The 22397-nt window shown below is 36.1% G+C and overlaps 1 protein-coding gene across 3 annotated transcripts in view; it reads right to left on the bottom strand.

The window, feature by feature from the left end:
* Positions 1 to 18691, bottom strand: part of Psma8 (proteasome 20S subunit alpha 8) — a 56157-nt gene extending 37466 nt beyond the window's left edge. For 2 of the 3 annotated variants that reach the window (XM_027935745.2, XM_027935744.1), the window contains exons 1-2: positions 18590 to 18691; positions 5449 to 5575 (exon numbers count right to left, since the gene is read on the bottom strand). In XM_027935745.2, coding sequence (XP_027791546.1) covers positions 5449 to 5575; positions 18590 to 18691 — 229 coding nt within the window. The remainder of the gene's footprint in view (positions 1 to 5448; positions 5576 to 18589) is intronic. The other variant, XM_027935747.1, reaches the window with a different exon arrangement.
* Positions 18692 to 22397: the final 3706 nt, after the last annotated feature.

Raw genomic sequence — 22397 nt, forward strand, 5'->3', positions numbered from 1 at the left:
AGGCCTGGAACTTGTAATTCTCCTACCTAGCCTCCTGAGTCGCTGGAATTACCACTGTGTACCCAGACACTATTTCAATGAATCATATGTATTACTCCCTTAATTCTTGTAACAAATCAATGAAGTACTCAAATGGATGAGTAAAGTGAGGAAAGGGGCATTCAAGTACTCTGTCCATAGTACAGGTATAGTAGATAAAGAAGTCTGGCTTTGAACTCAGTGGGAATAAGGACTTCAGAGAGAGAGAGAGAGAGAGTGAGTGTGTGTGTGTGTGTGTGTGTGTGTGTGTTTTGGTACCAGGGATTGAACCCAGGGGTGCTTAACCAGTGAGCAACATCTCTAGCCCACATTACTTTTTATTCTGAGACAGGGTCTCACTAAGTTGATGAGGCTGTCTTTGAACTTGTGATCTTCCAGCTTCAGCCTCCAAACTGCTGCGATTACAGGTGTGCTCCAGCATGCCCATTTGTATTGAGGTCTTTTAAAAAAAGTATTTATTTATTTTTTTAGTCGTAGTTGGACACAATATCTTTATTTATTTTTATGTGGTGCTGAGGATCGAACCCAGGGCCTTGCATGTGCTAGGCGAGCATTCTATCGCTGAGCCACAATCCCAGCCCTGTATTGAGTTTTTAAATCAAGAAATATGAGACCTCCAGCTCTGTTCTTTTCTAAGATTGGGCAATTCAGGGCCATTTGAGATTTCGTCAATTTCAAATAGATTTTATTAAAAATATCATTGGGATTTTGATAGGAATGCCACTGAATCTGTATACTGCCTTGGATAGTACTGGCATGTTCATAATAAATTAAGTCTTCCAATTCATAAATGAGGGGCATTTACTTCTTTGTATTTTCTTTAATTTCTTTCAGCAACATTTCATATTTTTCAGCATAGAAGTCTTTTACCTCCTCAGTTTAATTTATTCTAAATAGTATCTTATTCTTTTTGATGTTACTGTAAATGAATTCTGTGTATGTGTGTGACTACAGATTGAAACTAGGAATATTCTGCCTCTTAGTACTATCCCCTGTCAGAATTTTGAGACAGTTCTGTCTGTCTCAAAATATTTTAAATAAAGAACTAGTAAAGGGTGCTTACTAGTTCTTTATTCAAGACAGTCTCCCTAAGTTGTTACAAGTTGAACTTGTGATCTTTCTGCCTCAGCTTCCTAAGTAAGTAGGATTAAAGGCATGCACCTCTGTGCCTGGCATGACAAAATTTTTAAAAGTTACTATTCAAATTTCTTCTTTTTTTTTCTTTGCTGTACTGGGAATTGAACCCATGGCCTTGAGCATGCTAGGATTAATACTCTACGAGAGCATGCACCTGATTTTTTGAGTTTTGATTTTGTGCCCTGCAACTTTGTTCAATTCACTATTTATAACAATATTTTTGTGTGGAATTGATAGAGTTTCTACATATAAGATCACAATGTCTGTAATCTTTTATAATTTGGATGCCTTTCCTTTCTTTTTCATGCCCAACTACTCTGAATAGGACATTCATTACTATATTGAATAGGAGAGGAGAAGAGGCACCCTTGTCTTATTCTTGATTCTGGAAGAAAAGCTTTTCAGTGTTTTACCAATAAGATATGTGGGTTGTTCATATGTGATCTTAATTATGTTGAAGTAATTTCCTTTTATTCTGTAGTTATTGAGTGTTTTTTAAAACTTTTTTGTAGTTGTAGATGGACAGCATGCCTTTATTATTACACGTTATTAATATGTGTATTTTTTTATGTGGTGCTGAGGATCGAACCCAGTGCCTCCCATGTGCAAGGCAAGTAATCTGCCACTGAGCTACAGCCCCAGCCCCTATTGAGTGTCTTTTGAGGAGTATAATTTTGAATTTTGTCAAATGCATTTTTCTGTACCAAATGATAAGATCATGTATTTTTTCCTTGAATATTCTTTTCCTGTTAACGTGATGTATTTTATTGATTAGTTTTCTTATGCCAAACCATCCTTACACTCCAAAAATAAATTCCACTTGGTCATGAGGTATGATCCTTTTAATATGTTGAATTCAGTTTGCTAGTATTTTATTGATATTTTCATATCACTGTTCATCAGCAATATTGTTTCTATAATTTTATCTTCTTGTAGTATCTTTGCTTTTGGCATCTTGATAATATTAGTCTCATAAAATTAATTTAGAGGTGTTCTCTTTAATTTTTTGGACAAGTTTGAAAATGATTTATTAATTCCTCTTTAAAATGTTTGGTAGAATTTACCAGTGAAGTCATTAGATCCTGGACTATTCTTTGTTGGGAATCTTTGGTAACTGATTCAATTTCTTTGTTATACCTATTGAGATTTTAAGTTTCATATTGAGTACTTAAAGGGATCTGTGTGTTTGAAGAAATTTTGTTGATATACAATAGTACTCTCTTAAAATCCTCTACTTCTCTAAAATTGGCAGTAAAATTCCCCTTTTTTTCTTATTTTGATTGAATAATCTCTTTTTTTAGTCAATGTAGTTGAGTTGTCAATTTTGTTCACCTTTTCAAAGAACCAATTTTTGGTGTTATTAATATTCTATTATTTTTCTATTCTCTTATTTCACTCTGTGCTGATCTCTATTATTATCTCCTTTTCTAGCTTTGGAATTAGTTTGTCTCATCTTGTTTTTAACATATAGGTTGTTGAGTTAGGTCTCTGTTTTTCAATATAAGTGTTTGCATCTATATTTCCTTTGTAACACTGCTTTAACTCTATTTCCTAAGTAAGGCTGCTGTGTGTTCAGTTATTTATTTCTCTCAAGATACCTGCTAATTTCCCTTGGGCTTTTTTTTTTCTCCCACTCCATGGACAATTTAGGAGTTTTCTGCTTACTTTCCATTTATTTGTAAAGTTTTAGGTTTTATTCTTCTGCTACTTATTTCTAGTTTCATTCCATTTTGATCAGAAAAGATACTTCGTATGATTTTTATCTTTTATATTTATTGACTTGATTCCAAAAGGAAATAGGATAAGAGCTACATTTTGCTGAATAAGATTTTTAAACTTCAATATAAAATTCCAGCTTAAAATACACTTAAAGGGGCCCAGGTTGTGGCTCAGTGGTAGAGAGCTTACCAAGCTTGCTGAGGCACTGGGTTCGATTCCTGGCACCACATAAAAATAAAATAAAGGTATTGTGTCCACCTACAACTAAAAAATATTTTTAAAATACACACTTAGAAAATGAGCAAAAACAAAAAAGATAATGTCTTATCCACTGTACAAAGGGAAATAAGCACATGAAAAATATGTTCAACATCATTAACCACGAGGGAAATACAAATTAAAACCACAATTAAATTTTACTACATGCTTATAGGAATTTCTAAAATTAAAAAAAAAAAAACTGGGCTGGGCATGGTGGTGCACACCTGTAAATCCCAGTGGCTCAGGAGGCTGATGCAGGAGGATTTCGAGTTCAAAGCCAGCCTCAACAACTTAGCAAGGCCCTAAGCAACTCAGCAAGACCCTGTCTCTAAATAAAATATAAAAAGAAAAGGGGATATGGCTCAGGGTTAAGCACTCCTGGGTTCAATCCCCAGTACCAATAAAAAAAAAATTTAAAAAAATTAAAATTAAAAAACAATTAATGGGCTGGGGATGTGGCTCCAGTGGTAGCGCGCTCGCCTGGCATGCGTGCAGCACGGGTTTGATCCTCAGCACCACATACAAACAAAGATGTTGTATCCGCCGAAAACTAAAAAATAAATATTAAAAAAAATTTCTCTCTCTCTCTCTCACTCTCTCTTTAAAAAAAAATTAACAACACCAAATGCTGTTGAGGATGTAGAAAAAATGAACCATTCATACAATGCTAGTGGGAATATAAGAGTATAGTTACTTTGAAATAAAATTTGGAAGTGTTTTATAAGAATAAGCATGCATTATCATACAATCTAGCAATGATACTCACACAAAAACTATACACAAATGTTCAAAATACTTTATTTGTAATAGGCAAAACCTGGAACTACTCCAAATGTCCTTCAGTGGCTAAGCTGTTAACAAACTGCAATACATTCATACCATGGGATACTACTCAGAAATAAAAGAGGAAAGTATAATTGATATATGCAATAACTTGCTTGGATGAATTGTAAGAAAATTATGCTGAATGAAAAAAGACCACTGAAAAAGCTATATACATCATATGATTTTATTCATATGACATTCTGAAAATGACAAAATTTGAAAATAGAAAGTAGACTTGTGGGGGCTGGGGCTATGGCTCAGTGGTAGCACACTTGCCTAGCATGTGTAAGGCACTGGGTTCCATTCTCAGCACCACACATAAATAAATAAAATCAGGACTATCAACAACTAAAAAAAATAAATTGAATTTAAAAAAAATAGATTAGTGGCTTCCAGAGGTCAAAGATGGGGAGAAGGAATACCATAGGTCGTGTTTTGTGATAGAAGAGTTTGTGTATCTTAACAGTGGTGGTAACTACATGAACCTATACTTGTGGTAAGTATAACTACAAATATGCACATACACATGCAAATGAATGCATATAAAACTGGTGAAATCTGTAAAAACTCTTTAAATATACAAATAAGAATTTATGGGTTTTGAAAGTATGACCATTGAGAGAGACTGGGTAAAGTTAAAGTGAACTTTCCTGAGATTTTTGGAAACTTTTTGGGAATCTATAAGTATTTCAAAATAAAAAGTTGATAGTTAGAAGGTGCAGTGGCACACACCTGTAATCCTAGTGGCTTGGGAGACTGAGGCACGAGGATCACAAGTTCAGAGCCAGCCACAAGCAACTTAGAGAGACCCTGTCTCAAACTAAAATAATAAAAAGGGGGGCTGAGGCTGGGCTCAGTGGTAGCGCACTTGCCTGGCATGTGTGACACTGGGTTTGACTCTCAGCACCATATATAAAGAAACACAATAAAGATTTATCAACAACTAAAAAAAATAAAATAAAAATTTTTTAAAAATGAATAAGGCCAGAGATGTGACTCAAGGATTGAGCACCTCTGGGTCCAATCTCCAGTATCCGCCCCACCCCCAAAAAAAGTTTATAGTAGCTAGGTATATAGTTTAATGTTAGAGTGCTTACCTACCATGCATAAAGTCCCGAGTTTAATCCCTAGCACTACAAAAACAAAACAAAGCGCGTGTGCGCACACATACACATATACACACACAACACACACACAAACACAGCTTAAAAGGAGAACTGCTCCCTAAAGTTCTAAGGAGTTAAAATACTTCTTCTAACATTTATGCTTTATTATCAAAGCATTATCATAAATCTCAGTTTATAAAGTCATAATTTTCTTTTACAAATGTTATATTGTTTGTTTTCAATAAGATATAAAGTATAACTATATACACTGCATATATACAGCAAATTGCAGTAGTAGGGTCAACTGTGTTGCCCCACTGCACTAGAATACTATGCATCATTATTGTTGGTCCATAAGTACCTGCAAAAGCCATGCAGACGTGATCATCAAGAGCACAAATTTTCCTCACAGTTCTTTCATCTTGAAGTTTAGCAACAGATTTTTTTTCTACTCCAAGCACAACTATATTGGTGCCTCTAATTCCAACCTGTTGAGTCATTAAAAAAACAGTTAATTTGAAACTTAAGACTGACAAGTTATTCTAATAAATGACTTTTCTTTAAGTATTCAATAAAATGAGAAAAGCAGACTTCTAGGAAAATAGTTGCATAGATACTAGCTTATGGGAGGCCCATTCCCTAAACTCAAAGCAAAGAAGATAGATGGTAGAAATTGCAAAGAAAACACCACCACTGAGAAACTACATGAACACCCTAATCATACACAACGCAATTGAAAAAGTACCATCTAATTACAGTACAATTTTAACTAAAAGAAGACGGTAATCCATGTAAATTCCTTATAGAATGGCAGTACCAGAACTGATAATGAAAGTAGTAAAAAAAAACAAAACCTGAAGTATACAAAATTCTGCAAAAGCTCTCTCATGTATCTCACAATTTGGAGGGATAGAAATTGGAGGTTGTTGTAGCTCCACTCCAAATACACATGTTGAAATCCTGATCCCCAAAGTGATAATATTAGGCATTCGGGCCTCCGGGAGATAATTAGTTCATAAGAGTAGAGTGCTCACAAATTGGATTAGTGCCTTATAAAAAGATCCAAGGAAGCTCATTTGCTTCTTCTACCGTGTGAGGACAAAGCAAGTAGGGACCATCTGTGATGTAGGAAAGAGGTCCTCATTGGACACCAAACTGGCCTTGATATTAGACATCTCAGTCTCTGGAATTATGAGAAATAAACTTCTTAGTTTATAAACTAATCAGTTTATGGTACGTAAAGCCAAATGTGATGACGTTAAAAATGCTTTATATAACAATGCAAAGAGGTGTTCTCTGAATCAGCATTTTTGAAGTATAAGTACACAACAGATTAAATAGAAAGACAGACTGAGATTAAATCTTTCAGTTAAGTAAAACATAGACAATTTATCAAGGCATTTGCTTTTATTGTTCCCTCATTTCATTTAAATCTGTCAGTTTATCCAAGAGACCTTCCCTAACCATCCTAAGATGAGCAATGCTCTCTGCATATCCCATCCTCATCAAATGGACAAATGTTTAACTTTATATACTATAGGTACTCTTCTCATGGACATTATAACAATTTAACATACGTTATGACTCAAAAACATCCCAGCATATTCCCCAGATTAAAACAAATCAAATGAAATTTATTGATCATAAGTTATTTTTATAACTCTCACCTAAATAATTTAACTCCCAAGGCAGATTATTTAGAAAATGCTGATAATAAATATATTAATATTAACGTCTTTGGGATATGGCCAAAATTATGCCCAGGAGAAAATTCATTATCTTACGTTTCTAATTAAATAAGAAAAAAATTAAAAATTAAGTAATAAAGCATTCAAAAAGTACAAAAAGAAATTCAAATATTTAAGCTTAGCTAAAAAGGAAAAATAAAGAAGCAAAAATGAATGTTTAAGGAGAAAACAATAAAATTGATAAATAATACCAAGAGTTTTTTTTAAACAAAAGAAATCTCTCTATTAATCTAACCATGAGGACAGAATAAAAGAAATGTATTCAGGGACTGGGGGTGTAGCTCAGTGGTAGAATATTTGCCTCGCACGGGTAAGGCTGCCTCACACGGTAAGACACTGGGGGTTTAGTCCTCAGCACCACATAAAAATACATCAATCAATCAATAAAAGGTTAAAAAAACTATTTTAAAATGTATTCAAATGTGAAAAAGTAGCAATTTAAAAATTATAGCTCTAATTTAATAAACTTGAAAATCTGAAAAGGATGACAGGGAAAAAATAAATTGACTCCAGAAAAGACATGGCTGGGGTTGTGGCTCAGTGGTAGAGTGAGGCCCTGGGTTTGATTCTCAGCACCACATAAAAATAAATAAAATAAAGGTATTGTGTCCAACTACAATTAAGAAATAATTTTTTTGAGAGAGAGAGAGAGAGAATCTTTTAATATTTACTTTTTGGGGGACAAAAACATCTTTATTTTTATGTGGTGCTGAGGATTGAACCCAGCGCCCCGTGCATGCCAGGCAAGTGCGCTACTGCTTGAGCCACATCCCCAGCCCAGAAATAATTTTTTTTAGGAAAAAAAAATACAGACACCTTAGTCTCGCTAATAAATATGGATAATATTCAGAAAAAAGTATTGTTCTTCAAAAATAAGTATGAGATTTGGAGGACTCAATGGTGAATTCTTTTAATTTTCTGTTCTAAGTAATTCCTAAGCTATTTAAATTATTCTATGTTAAAGTTAAAACTATAGTAATACAATTATATTAAATACAGAAACAAATGTAAATAAGAAAACTTACAAAGGTATCTGATAAAATTCAACATCCATACCTAATTTACTAACAACAGAAAAACAGAAGACTATATTCCACATGATTAAATTTGTCACAAACTAGAAACCAGATTAATTTTTCTGATTCATCTCAGAAAATGAATCTCTATCTGCTCAACTGTTTAAACAAATGCCTAGTTGCTATGTGTAGTAGTCAGTTTTTTGTTATTTTAATAAAATATCTGAGATAATTAACCTATGAACAGAAAAGGTTTACTCTGAGATTCATGGTTTTAGAGATTCCAGTCCAAGTTCAGGTGGACTCATCATTTTGGGTTTCTGATGGGGGTGCTAGATGGTAATGGTGGGAAGCAAATAGGGAGCAAACTACTCACATCGTGAGCCAGGAAGCAAAAGAGAAAAGGAAGAGGAAAGAGATCAGGATCCCATGATCTCCTTCAAAGGCACAATTCCAGTGACCTAAGCACCTCCTACAATGTTCTACCTCCTAAAAATTCCACCATCACCCAAAAGAGACCAAAAGTAAACACATGGGTAGGGGGGTGACATTCAATATTCAACTATTAGCACCATCCTTTATCACTCTCTCTCCCTCCTGATCCTTTTTCACAATTACCAAGCGTCCAAGAGTCTGTCCATTTTACCTACAGAAACTATCTACTACTTTCTATCATCAATGCAGTAAAAGCAACTACCATTTTCATTATCAGGCTACTGCAACAGCCTAACAAGATTTCTCAGTTTTTACTCTCGCTTCCCGACTATCTGAATCCACACAGTCCCCACTGGACCTTCATGGAGTTTCCATAAAGCAGCCAAGGTGGGCATTTTAAAACATCAACAGAGTCAGATTATGTTCCTATTGACTTCCCTTCCACAATCTGCCAAGGCGCTTAGTTATCTGACCCCTGCATGTGTCTCCAACAGCATGTCATATTCTTCCTTATTCATCAAGTGCCAGCCAAACTAGTGTGTTTTATTCCTCCATGTCTTCATGTGTTACATTCCTTCTACCTGGAACACTTATCTCTTAACTTAAATTTTAGCTCAAAAAGTCCTTCTCTTAAAAACAGTTCTTTTCTTCTAATCAACAAATTTATAATTATTTGCTTATTATAGTTATCTTTCTAAACATTAATTCTGCAAAGGCAAGGAAACCATGAGCTGAATCTAGAAAGTGCAACATTCTACAAATCAATTAGCCCAGTCTCTTTAAGTCAAGGCATAAGAATAGGGGAAGATGTTGTTCAATAATAAAACAGAAATATTTAACAGCTAAGTGCTATAAAAAGATATTTTGTGAGCAATTAGAAAAATCAGAACACAGGCTATTATAATATATTAAACAGTTATCATTAATTTCACTCATAGTGAGAATGGTTTTAAGAAACATCTTTATATTTTAGAGAAATATACTGAAATGTAATGATTATCTAGGATTTGTTTTTAAATACTTCACCCAAAAATAAATTTCATTCTGAAGCTGACACCTACATAAAAATTAATTCAAAGTGGATCGCAGATTTAAATATAAGATGTAAAATAATAAAATTTTAGAAAAAAATAGAAAAACTTTGGGATCTAAAGCTAGGCAATAATTCTTAGATTTGATACCAAAAACATGAACTACACAAAGAAGAAATAATAAATCTTCTTTGAAGTTACAATTTATCCATGAAGTTCTATGAAAAAATGATGAAAATATATGCAACAGACTGGGAGAAAATATTTGCAAAACACATATCTGAAAAGGACTAGTATCTAGAATATGTAAAGAACTGTCAAATATCAATAGTACAAAAATAAGCCATTCATTAGAAAATGCTCAAAAGATGCATTTCAACAAAGAAGACAGATGGCAAATAAGTACATGAGAATATGTTCAACCATCTATCATTAACCATTAATGTCCAACTTAGTTAATTTAATTAAAACCACAGATACGAGCCACTACACACTTATCAAGATGATTAAACCAAAAAACAGTAACACCACCAAATGCTGGCAAGGATGTAGGGAAACTAGATAACTCATACATTGCTAATAGGAGTGTAAAACTATGTAGTTACTGTAGGAAACCATTTGGCAGTTTCTTATAAACTACTCAAGCAATTACACATAACCTGCACACTGAGGCACTTATACCAGAGAAACAAAAACTTGTTTTCATGCTTTGGCTTCCTTTCTAGGGATTGTTCTATCACTAGGAAAGGATCAATGCCATCAATGTGCTGCTTTCCTCTTTACTCCCTCTTCCCAGGCCACACTATTTGGGGGTTTGTCATTTTCCATATCTAATATTAAATGTGTAAGAGATTTAAGGCTATCCTTTGATTTTTCTTAACCAATTCACACCTGTGATTATTGTTACCATACACTCTGGATTCTAAATCGCACTTTAAAAGTTAAGCTCAGTTAAATGTAAACCTTTGGAGAACACTTTGCCAAGTTGGTGTTCTCCAAACTAAAAGTTATGTGTAGCAAAAGTCTTGGGTTTGTATGGAAATAACAAGTTTTGTTGGTATTTATTCATGTATTTGATGTTTTAGAGTTGGATAAAATAAACTATTGCCAATAAGTTATAGATATAATTTTTGTGTTATTCTTCATACTGGAATTAGATTTCAAATTTTTTTGGAAGGTATTAAGGAGTGTTGAGAGCCACAGCCGAAGGGGCCCCAGCAAACTTCCAGCTGCCAGCTGATGATTGGCTCACAGCGCCCCCAGCAAACTTCTAGCTGCCAACTGATTGGCTCCTCTGCGGGATGCTCATTGGGCTGTTTCCCTGCCCTTTCAGACCACGGAGCTGCTCATTGGGGGACTTTTTTTTTTGGCTCTGCCCACCCCACCCAGTCAATCAGCCTCAAGAGCAGGAGGAGTGGGGGAGGTTGAGAGGCTTGTGGGAAGCCGGTGGTGGCAGTTGGGCTCTGAAGGTTTTTCCTGAGGAGCTGTGAGTTTTGGTGTGTATGTTCTAAAAATAAAGTTTGTTTCTTTTGACAAGTGGCTCCTGAATTGTGCCCAGCCAGACTGCGGCAAAGGAGAGTCTGATTTAAAGGTGATATTGTAAAACATGGAAGCATTCTTCCATTCTTTCCATAAAAAGAAAGTTAAAAGCTCTTCTTTCTTTGGTGTATCAGACATAATATTGTATTGTGTTATTTGTGAAGAGCCCCTCCCTACCTGAGACAGGGCTCTGGCTCCCACCTTACAACATGTTAGAATGGCTCCAAAATAGGCTAGACTTCAGCTCATTTAAAAGTTTTGTTTAAAAGATTGATTTCTGTTGTAAAGATTACAGTGATCTCAAACAGGGGATATAATATATAACTAAGTAAAGGTTCAAGATTTTCAAAATTTATTTTCACACAAAGCCTGCATAAATAAAACTATAAAATGTTTTCATACTATGAGATACTATTTATATAACATTTCTTTTTTTTTTCTTTGTGTGTGTGTGTGTGTGTGTGTGTGTGTGTTAGTTACTGGGAATTGAACCCAGTGGGTCTCTACCATTGATCTACATCACCAGTGCTTCTTTATTTTTCATTCTGAAACAAGATCTCACTACATTACCCAGACTGGCCTTGAAATTTCGATCCTCCTAACTCAGCCTCCAAAGTTTCTGGGATTACAGGTGTGTGCCACTGTGATCTGCCTACGTAATATTTCTGAAATGGCAAAATTTTAGATATGGTGGACAGATGAATGCTGCCAGGGGTTAAGACATGATGAGAAGGATATGATGACTAGATATACAAATGTACATATACAATAAGATCTGATGCAACTTTATATACACATTAGTACAAAGAAAACTGAAGAAATCTGAATAAAATCGGTGGTGTATCAATTACAATAACCTGGCTGTGTTTTTATTTTTAAGTTGTAGATGGACACAATACCTTTATTTTATTTATGTATTTTTAGGTGGTGCTGAGAATTGAACCCAGTGCCTCACATGTGTGAGACAATGAGTCATGGCTCTACCACTGAGCCATGACCCCAGCCACTGTGTTATTTTTACTATAGTTTTGCAAAATGTTATCATTGGCAGAAAATGGGTAAAGCATGCAAAGGCTTTCTCTATGTATTGTTCCTTAAAACTACATGTGAATTTATAAGTACTGCAATAAATATTTCAATTTTAACAAACTCCAGGGCTGGGAGCTAGGAGGTGGAATGCTTGCCTAGCATGCACAAAGCCCTAGGTTCAATCCTAGGCACACCAAAAAAAATAACAACAACAAAAATCCCACAAAACTCCAATAGAAAGAGAAATGAGTTTAACTGGAAGCAAACTGGTAAAATGTCGATAACTTTAACTATTGAAGCTGGGTGATGGACATAGAGCAGAAATTCATTTTTCTATTATGTCTTTTAAAAAAATATTTTAGTTGTAGCTGGACACAATACTTTTATTTTATTTTTATGTGGTGCTGAGGATTGAACCCAGCGCCCCACATGTGCTAGGCAAGCGCTCTACTGCTGAGCCACAACCCCAGCCCTCTATTATGTCTTTATGTATTTAAAATAATCCATAATAAAAGGTTAAAAATAAACTTCAAAACAAGTAAACCTCAACTTTCTCTATTAGCCCTTTCTCACCAACATTTAAACATATTCTAGTCTCTCTTAAACATAATCTTAAAAATCCACTCCACTTTAATCCAGCTTCTTTCCCCCCTCAACCCCGCCAAAGTCACATATTGTCATCTTCTCTCAGCTCACAGCAACCTGATTTCTATCTCCTATCTCCTCTGAGAGTTCAGACACAGGTCATTAAGGTCCTTCAAGGCACAGGCTATCCTCCCAAAGGAAGATGAATAGTACTCAAGAATTTTCATTTATTCAAACTTAACATAAGTGTTAAGAATGGGAGAGAAATGATACACTTCAAAATTATAATCTCCAGGAAAGATAAATTTCCTCAATTCTAAACAGGTATATTTCACTGCCTCACAGTCTCTGTGTGTCAGGAATCTGAACATCTTTTAGCCAGAGGGCTCTGGAACTCACAAGGCTGCAATCAAGTTGTGCCCCAGGACTGCGTTTATCTCATGGCTCCATTGGAAGAGGAACCATTTCCAAGCTCACACATATCATTGCTGGCAAGATCTAGTTTCTCCTACACTGCTGGATTAAGAGTCTTGGTACCACACTGAATTTTGAGCAGATGTTTCTCTCAGGTCCACTGCCATGTAGTTCCCTTGGTAGGGCAACTAACAACATAAGAAGCTGGGTTCTACGACAGTGAGCTAGTAAGAAAGCAAGTAATGGCAAGCAAAAGTGAATCATCTCTTCATAATCTAATCTCTGAAATGACATTCCATCAATTTTGCATATTTCATTCCTTCAAAGTCACTCATTACAGGGGCTGGGGTTAAGCTTAGTGGTAGAGCACTTGCCTAGAATGCTTGAAACCCTGGGTTAAATCCTGGAACCACACACATAAATAAATGAATGAATGAATGAATGAATGGGGATTTAGTGGTAGAACACTTGCAAGGGGTTCATTCCCAGGACTGAAAAAAATTAAATCATAAGATTCATCCCACACCCAAGGAGGGGCATGAAAAACCAGGAAGTAGGGATCAGTGGAGGCCATTCTGGAAGTGCTCAGACATATCTCAATTTCAGGAAGACCAAAAATATTATATTCCTGCTCAAACTTGATGCTTCACATTATTTAACAAAAAGACAACACTATTAACTTAGTGGTCAACCCCCCAAACAAACAGAAGCAGCATCTTTGACTCTTCCGTCTCCAATACCTCTTTTTACTCCCTCCCACCACTAGCAAACACCATCCAAATAATCATCACATCCAATACTGCTGACATCTCTTTGGAATCTGCTGTATTTCCATTTCTGCATCAATCCTAGCAAAAACTAGTAACATCTTTCATCTACACTATCTCTATAGTATCCTATTTCCCTGCTTCTAGTTATAATTTCATCCAATCTACAGATCACAATGTAGTATGAGAAATCTTTGGAAAATGAAATGAAAGAGGAGAGAGTGTATGCACACAAGCACACAAGAGAGTAAAATGAAAACCTCAATGTGCCATTCTTCTACTTAAAACTTTACAGGTAGGGACCATTTCTCACTAAGCAAATCAAGACAGGACAAACTTGGACAAGAGGATCTATGAATTATAATATTTATTCTTTGCATGTTGTCCTTTAGCACTTCTAAATAGAGATTTTCTCTCTATAGAAGCAAACATGGCCACCAGCATCTTGAACTCATATCCCAACAGCTCTCCCACAGAATAAAAGTTACCATTATCTCTAGTCAGAATTAACTCCCGAAGGTGGACTTATAGCACTGAGTCATGTGCTCATGACTGTGGCCAGGAGGAAAGAAATTATGATGACTCTACCTGGCTTATGTGAGTACCTACGAGGTTGGATAAGTGTACTCATGCTACTAGAAGGATAGAATAGCAATAATCTAGAAAGTTACAGTAGTCACATCAAACCTTTTTAGGCCTCTTATCTCTCAGGATCAAATATATTCTACTAAAACAGTTTTAAAAGTATTCCATGATCTGGTTCTGGTTTCTAGCTTCTTGTCTTCATATATTTCCATTACTTCACAATGTTAAGTGTCCTCCAGTTCACAGAACACAGATGTCTTCTGCTACTGGTCCTCCCACATGCTATTTCCTTTGTCTAAAATATTCTTCACTTTTTTCCTTTTTTAAATATCACTATCTCAATGGGGCTTCCTTTAAACCTAGAATTCCCATAATTATATTCAATATATCCAATATGATATTCTCTATTACTATATTCATTATTTATTCATTTTCTCAATCATCTAACCTTCCTACTAAATAGCAAATTCTATAATAAAATACTGGGGTTCAACACCCAGTTTAGCATGTTTAATGTCTTAAAGAAATATCTTAAAGAAATAAATAAATGTGCTTAAAGAATCATAGACAAAATTGAACTGAAGGAAAAAGAGAAAAACCAAAAGAACAGTAAATAATGATGTCTTCAATTTATTAAGTACTTTCTGTGAACTAGGCACTATGCAAGATGCTTAACATGTATTACCCCAACTCTCACATCAACCCTAGGAAACAGGCATTATTCTGATGTCTTTTTCCTACTAAAGACATTGAACCTCAGAGAAATTAATTGCCTTAAGCAACACACATCTATTTCCATATTCATGATAATGACAGCTTATTGATATACAAATATTTACTGAACAGAGTGACTTTGAAACTAGAAAAATATAAGTATGAATATGGACTCCTTCACCTTCTGACTGGTACTTTCAGCAAACTATGAGAGCTTCCAAATCATGTTTCTCACAAATGTAAAAAGGTGGTTAAATGCTGTCCTTAATACCAGATGTGGTACATAAAATGCCTGTTACAAAATACTGCTTAAATGTTAGTTCCTTCCTAGTACTTATACTGTGCAGCAGAATATAAAACAGAAATTACACCATTTAGAACCTCAAAGATCTTACTATCCGGTTGATGAGATTATTTTATTAAATATTCTTGAAATTAAATAGAATCTGATGTGAAACAGTAAACATGTACAACACCCAGCAGTACAGATTATAAAGTCAAAAAAAGAAAATGATCCACAATGAGTGTGTGAATTAGAAAAAGCTTTCATGAAGGAAGAGAAATGTGTGGAGACTCTTAAAGTATAAGTAAGGGCTGAGAAGGTAGCTCAGCAAGAGGATGTGTGCTTAGTATGTGCAAGGCCCCTGGGTTCAATGCCCAACACTGCAAACAACCACCATCACAAAGTTAAAGTGATATGTAAGATGTACAACAGTAGACAGAAAGGTGTTTTCCCCTCTTCCTCCTCACAGGGGAAGAAGCCTATATTAATGAAATCAAGGAACTGCTCTTCAATTAATGAAGGCAGATTTTAAAACAAACAAACAACAACAACAACAACAAAAAAAAAAACCTAGGCATGGTGGCACAAGTTTTAATCCCAGCTGCTCAGGAGGGTGAGGTAGGAGGATGACAAATTTAGGGTCAGCCTAGACATCTTAGTAAGATCCTGCTTCAAAAATAAAAAATAAGATGTATCTCAGTGGTAGAGCACTCCTGGGTTCAATTCTCAACACTAGGGGGGAAGAAAAGAAGAGAGAGAGAGAAAGTGGATAAGGATTATGGAAAACTTTGATGGCAGAATTGTGGAGCTGAGATTCATAAAAGAAAGAAATATGAAGCCAATTAAGAATTTGGGGTCAGGGAAAGGACAGACTGAGGATTGATAATAAATCTTATATTTTTTTCCACAGAAATATCGTGGTTCACTTTTTTCCCTAAGAAGGAAGGTAGTACTTCTCCAAAATAATATTCAACATATTTTGCATTTAAAGAAAAGGAAACTAAAACCAAAAAAAAAAAAAAAAAAAAAATCCAACAGCTTTCTCACGCTACTTCATGCTGTCAGGTAACCATCTAGAGAGGAGAACCCAAGCCCTCTAAGTATGGCCCATATAAGTTTTGTATTACTAAACAATATCACATGTACATACTGGCCAAAATTGGCCAATCCTGGTTTATTTGTAATTCTTCATATTAACTGTTGTTTATAGACATACTAATTTACAACCTCTTTTAATAAACAAGTGCCAGTATAAACTTTACCCTATGCAAAAGGTCATAGCACCCTCAAGGAAACACAATGAATAACTTCATACAAAGATGCAAATTATAATTTCAGAATCCTGAGACAAAATTCTCATCCTTCCAATGTATCTTTAAAAATGCCCACTATAGGTATTTTTATATTCTTACCCTTTTACAGCTCATTACAAAGGAACTATCAATCAGTTCTATAGCATTCTTAAAACATTTTAAATGAGCCAATGTGGTTTCTTATTACACCCCAGTCTTCTCCCATTATACCCTTTATTTTAGGCTCTAAAACTTGGGCATTATTTTCTAACCATATGCTACATGTCATGCTGGGGATTATATAACTTTTGTTTTTATCAAAATGGTACCCTTTTGGTTTAAGCTACATCAGGCTTTTCTTAAATTTACAATTCTAAAAAAATTACTTATAAAACAGAAGCTAAACTAGTGGGCCTAATTAAATAGAAAAATACTTTAAAATGATTCTGCTTTCTAATGTTATTTTTGCCCCATCATATTTGATAGATTTATAATGAAAGTGAATTATTTCCTTCCATTATCAAGTGGGTAAGAAAAGTGAGAGTAAAGACACTTGTAGACTCAGAAATGCTGTGTATTCTCATAGCTACTGTCTAATTTCCAAAACATACAACAAACATGCTCATGAAATTTTAGATATTTTTTAAAAATCAGATCCTTTTAAATTCATAGGCTAGATCTTGAAAGTTTGGGGATAATAGATCTTTGGTCACCAGGGCACTTTTGTCCTTTTTAATTTTTATAAATCACTAAGCTTACTGAATGTAGTTAAAATTTGGCAGCAATATTACTGCTACCTTGAGTATTTGAAAGTTTTTCAGTAATGTGGTACCTAAGTCTAACAAAGTATAATCTCTCATGAAACTTCCATTATCACTTAAAAATAACAACAAAGGTGGCAAAAAGTGGAGATTCTTGGGATTTTGAGCCTCTAAAAGGCCACCAAATATTGGGGTGGAAATTTTGGTACAATTATTTTTCATGGATGTATCTGGACTACCATTTTTAGCTGTTTCCTCACGAATAAGAGTTTAATATTATGTAGGTTTAAACCATACAAAAGGAAAATTTTAATATGGGTGAGGGAAGGTACTGTGGATTAAACCCAGAGGTGCTTTATTACTTAGCTACATTCCTGGTCTAAGTGCCTTGCCTAGCATCTGGGTGGCCATTTTAAGGTTTTCCCGCCCTAGGGTTTTTCAGGGAAAGGCTCACTACTCCCTCAAACCAATCCAACCCTGCAGCGCCTGCATTCTTTCCCCAGCCAAGGGCATATCACCACTCCCGCCTACCAATCCCACCCTTAATCATCCACATCAGGACCCGCCCTATCCGGCTCTGCATTCCTGAGCCACCCCCATAAATCTCCAACCCCAAGCCCGCCTGGCCTCTCGCGGGCTATGGACTGATGCCCTTTGTCACCTCTGACAAACTCTCCAGTGTATCTCCGACTGGTCTCCGTCTTTCATTTCTCGCTGGCCCATCCGGGTTCCTCGCTTTCCTGTCTCCTAGCTCTTTTTAATTTTCAGACATGGTCCCTGCCTAGGACTTCTCTGAATTACTGAAGCTCGCCTTGAACTTGGGATCCTCCTGCCTCAGCCTCCTTAGTGGCTGGGATTGCAAGCGCGCACCACAGGGTCTGGACCCCTTTTTAATTTTTATGATGATTTAAACAACGGATTCCCCCATAAAGGTACCGTTAAGTTTCCCATGATTCTGTGAATTCCTGAGGCAGTGGGCTATGCGCATTCAGGTTAGCTGTGCTAGCCTTATTTACGGTCAGACACAGAATTAATACACGTTGGGGTCCAGGTTATCAAACACAACTAGTCTTTGGTCTATAACTATCTTTAAGCAAAAATCAATGAAATCTACCAGATTTTACTCCGCCCAAATCTCAGAAGTAGCATCTCCTTAAATAAAAAAATTTAAAAAAAATTAAAAAAACAAACAAACACTTTCCACAAGTGCCGGACTCTCCCCAACACTCAAGCACTAAGCTGGGGCAGTGCTGGGCGGCCTGCCAAGACCCAGGGGAATGAAGGTCGGGAAGTCGCTGCTCACCGCAGTGGATCCCTTCTTCACTGCTTCCTGGGCATATTCCACTTGGAAAAGGTGTCCGTCTGGGGAGAAGACGGTGATCGCCCGGTCATACCGAGACGCCATCACATTAAAAGTAAGATTCCCGCGGAGCCTAAGACGCTACCAGAGGTACACAAGGCTGGGAAGCGCTTGCACCACCACGTGCCGGCTCCCGGAAGTGCTCACGCACGCCCCGGGCCTCGAGCGGCCTCCCAGAAGTCTTTGTGCCCACGCCTTTGGCTCCCTCCCAGAAGTCCTCGCGCCCTACGGTCTAGGTGACCCCAGCCTCTTCCTTTCCCTTCTTGTCTCATAAATCTCCCAGATTGCCACCAGTGTAAACCTGGGCGTGGTGACTGCTCACTGATTTATAAAAATGATATGCAAGATTAAGGGCTTAAAGATAAGATCTTCAAAGGTCAGATATTTTTATGTGCACTTATTTACAGAAAGAATGAGACGTACAATTTCAGCCGCTTGCCTTTGGTTTTAAATTCTAAAGTCCCCTACCACCACCCCCTTTTTCTTTCTCTGGTTATCTTTGGTCACTTGAACCCAAGAAATGATAATTTTCAAAATAGTGTTTATTCTTTTGTTTTGTTTTGCCTTGTGAGCAAATAGATCCTGTGAGCAAATGGTCCATTAACTAGAGGAAATTGTCCATCAAACTAATACTAAAGACAGTAATTAAGAAAATACTCTTTTCATTGAAGAAAAATTTAAAAATCCAAAGATGTGACTTGAATGAGTTATGGAAGTTTAGCTATATCTGTATTATGTTGTAAAACATTACTACCTGTGAAACAACTCTGTCTTTATCAATAATATGAGAGTATTAAAAAATTCTTCAGCAATGTGGTCCAAAGGTCGAACATTAAATGTGCATTATAAAAATGACTCCAGGAGGTGCTAATGACTAAGTAAATTTGGCTATTATTACTTACCCTGTATTGTTTATTAGATGCTGTTTTACAATGGACAGGATCTTAAAGTTGGTGAAATCAACTTGGACTTAAGAAAAAGAGCTAGGCATGGTGGTGCATGTCTGTAATGCCAGCAACTTGGGAGGCTGAAGCAGGAGTATCTTAAGTTCAAGCCAGCCTCAGCAACTTAGCAAGATCCTGTCTCAAAAAGGGCTGGGGATGTGGCTGAGTGGTTAAGTACCCCTAGTTTCAATCCTGGTACTGAAAAGAAAAAAGAAAGAAAGAAAAATTATCCACAAAAGAGGAAACTCATTTTTCTTAATTCCAAAAAGCTAGAATTGAGTTGACTCTTGAGAGCAATTTGTATTCATTCCCCTTCTGGTCCCTTTTTTTTCCATTGGAAAATAAGTTAATTCATTTTGGGGAATGGGCAGACATCCAATCTCAGAACTTCTGGAATTGCTTCTTGGTGCCAGCAGCCTTGATGACCTTGAGCACATTGCAGTGCACTATCTTGTTCAGGGGCCCGCACTTGACCAATGTGATAATATCACCAATCTGGACATACCTGAAGCAGGGGGATAGGTGCACAGACATGTTCTTGTGGTGCTTCTCCCAGTAATTGTACTTGCACATGTAATGGAAATAGTCCCAGAGGATAACAGTGGTGCCTGCATCTTCATCTTGGTGACCACACCCAGACAGAATCTGCCCTTGGATGAAAATGTTACCAGTAAAGGGACATTCTTATTAATGTAGGTGTCCTCAATGGCCTCCTTGGGTGTCCTGAAGTGCAGGCTAATATTATTGTGGTATTTAGTGGCTTCTCCTTGCCAGTTTTTCCCAGCAAGACCCTCTTCTTGTTTTGAAAGATGGTTAGCTGCTTTTTTTTTTTTTTTTAAGAGAGAGAGAGAGAATTTTTAATATTTATTTTTTAGTTTTCGGCGGACACGACATCTTTGTTTGTATGTGGTGCTGAGGATCGAACCCGGGCCGCACGCATGCCAGGCGAGCGCGCTACCGCTTGAGCCACATCCCCAGCCCCGGTTAGCTGCTTTTGACAGGCACACTGAGTCTAAATGTCTGCCACCTTCTCGGCTACCTGAAAAAAGAACCCCTTTTCTTTAATGTGGGAAACTCTAGAAAAGTTTGGTTCTACTGAGAAAAACAAAAATTTCCAACAGAACAATTTATTTTGTGGTTACAAAACTGTTGTTTGCCAGAAGATGTTTTTTTGAGAAGTATTTCATTATTCTTGTTAAGTAACCCCCTTTTATGTTCTATATTGAAATAATAGAAAAAGAGTGGAGAGAAGTCTCCTCTACTCTTCACCTAGTTTGGTCCAATGGTAATACCTTACATACCTATAATACAATAAAATGACAAAGCTGTGAAACTGACATTGATAGAACCCATAGAGGCTTTTCAGATTTCAGCAATTTTACATGTACTCCTATGTGTGTTTCCGTGTAACTTATCGTGTGCTAAAACCACTACCACCATTAAGATATAGAACTATTTCAAATCACAAAGATCCCTATGCTGTCCACTTAGAAAACATATCTCTCTACCTCCACCATCCCTGACAACCACTAATCTGTTCTCCTTCTCTATAATTCTGTCATTTCAAAAAATGTATATAAATGGAATTCTACATTATGTAAAGGTTTGTGACTTTTTTTTTAATTGTGGACTCAGCCAGGTGCAATACCAAAAAAACAAAAACAACAAAAAAACTTATAGACTCACAGAAAGTTAAGGACATGTTACAGAGGGTCTTTGTACCATTCATTTAGTTCTCCCAGTTGATGACATCTTATATGCTTATGGTATAATATGAAAATGAGAAAACTGACATTTGAATAGAGGATTTTTATAACTTTGATTGAAAGGAATTTTATGAATATTATAATGTATTATAGTGTACATTTTAGAAATATTGACAAAGATTAATTCACACATTCAGGCTTCATATTGAGACTACAATTTAACAGTTTTGTGGTTTGGGGTAGTGTTTAAGTCAACTTGTTTATTACTGTGACCAAAAGACCTGACAAGAACAATTAGAGGAGGAAAAGTTTATTTGGGGGCTCAAAATTAATTTTATAGAAGTATAGTTCTATTCTTTAGGGCTTGAGGCAAGGCAAAACATCATGGTGGAGGAGTGTGGTGGAGGGAAACAGCTCAGGACATTGCACCATGAAGCAGAAAGAGAGAGAGACAGAGAGCTCCATTCTTTAGGGATAAAATATATACCCCAAAGACATGTTCCCAATGACCCACTTCTTCCAGCCACACCCTACTTGCCTACACGTACATTCTGGTTGATCCCTATCAGGTGATTAGTTTACTGGTTGGATTAAGGCTCTCATAACCTGGGCATTCCACCTTTAAATCTTCTTGCATTGTCTCACACATGAGCTTTTGGGGGACACCTGATATCTAACCATAACAGGTAGATAAAATTTATTTTACTTAAACTCAGTTTCCTTACCTGTAAAATGGGGATAGTATCTAGTTCACAAAGCTGTTGTGAAGAATAAATGAAATAATACATTAGTCCCCAGGTCTATTTGATACAGAGTAAATGCTTACAAAATGGTAGCTATTGTTGTTTATCATTGAGTTAACCAAGAAGTTGATTACTCTATAAAAGAGAAATTTGGAAGTGTAAAGCTATAGCATGAACCCATTTATACTTTTAAAGAATATATGTATACAAATATATGATCGTAAATATATGGGGAAAAGTGAAAGGACATACACCAAGCTGACAAAAGTGGTTTTCTTTGCAGGAGGACAGAGATTGGAAAGAGAATAGAAAGACGTGGTAAACAAAGAGAAGTCACCATTTTAAACTATTTATGTGT

The sequence above is a fragment of the Marmota flaviventris genome, chromosome 16 (genome assembly GCF_047511675.1).
Source record: "Marmota flaviventris isolate mMarFla1 chromosome 16, mMarFla1.hap1, whole genome shotgun sequence".
Classification (NCBI taxonomy): Eukaryota; Metazoa; Chordata; class Mammalia; order Rodentia; family Sciuridae; genus Marmota; species Marmota flaviventris.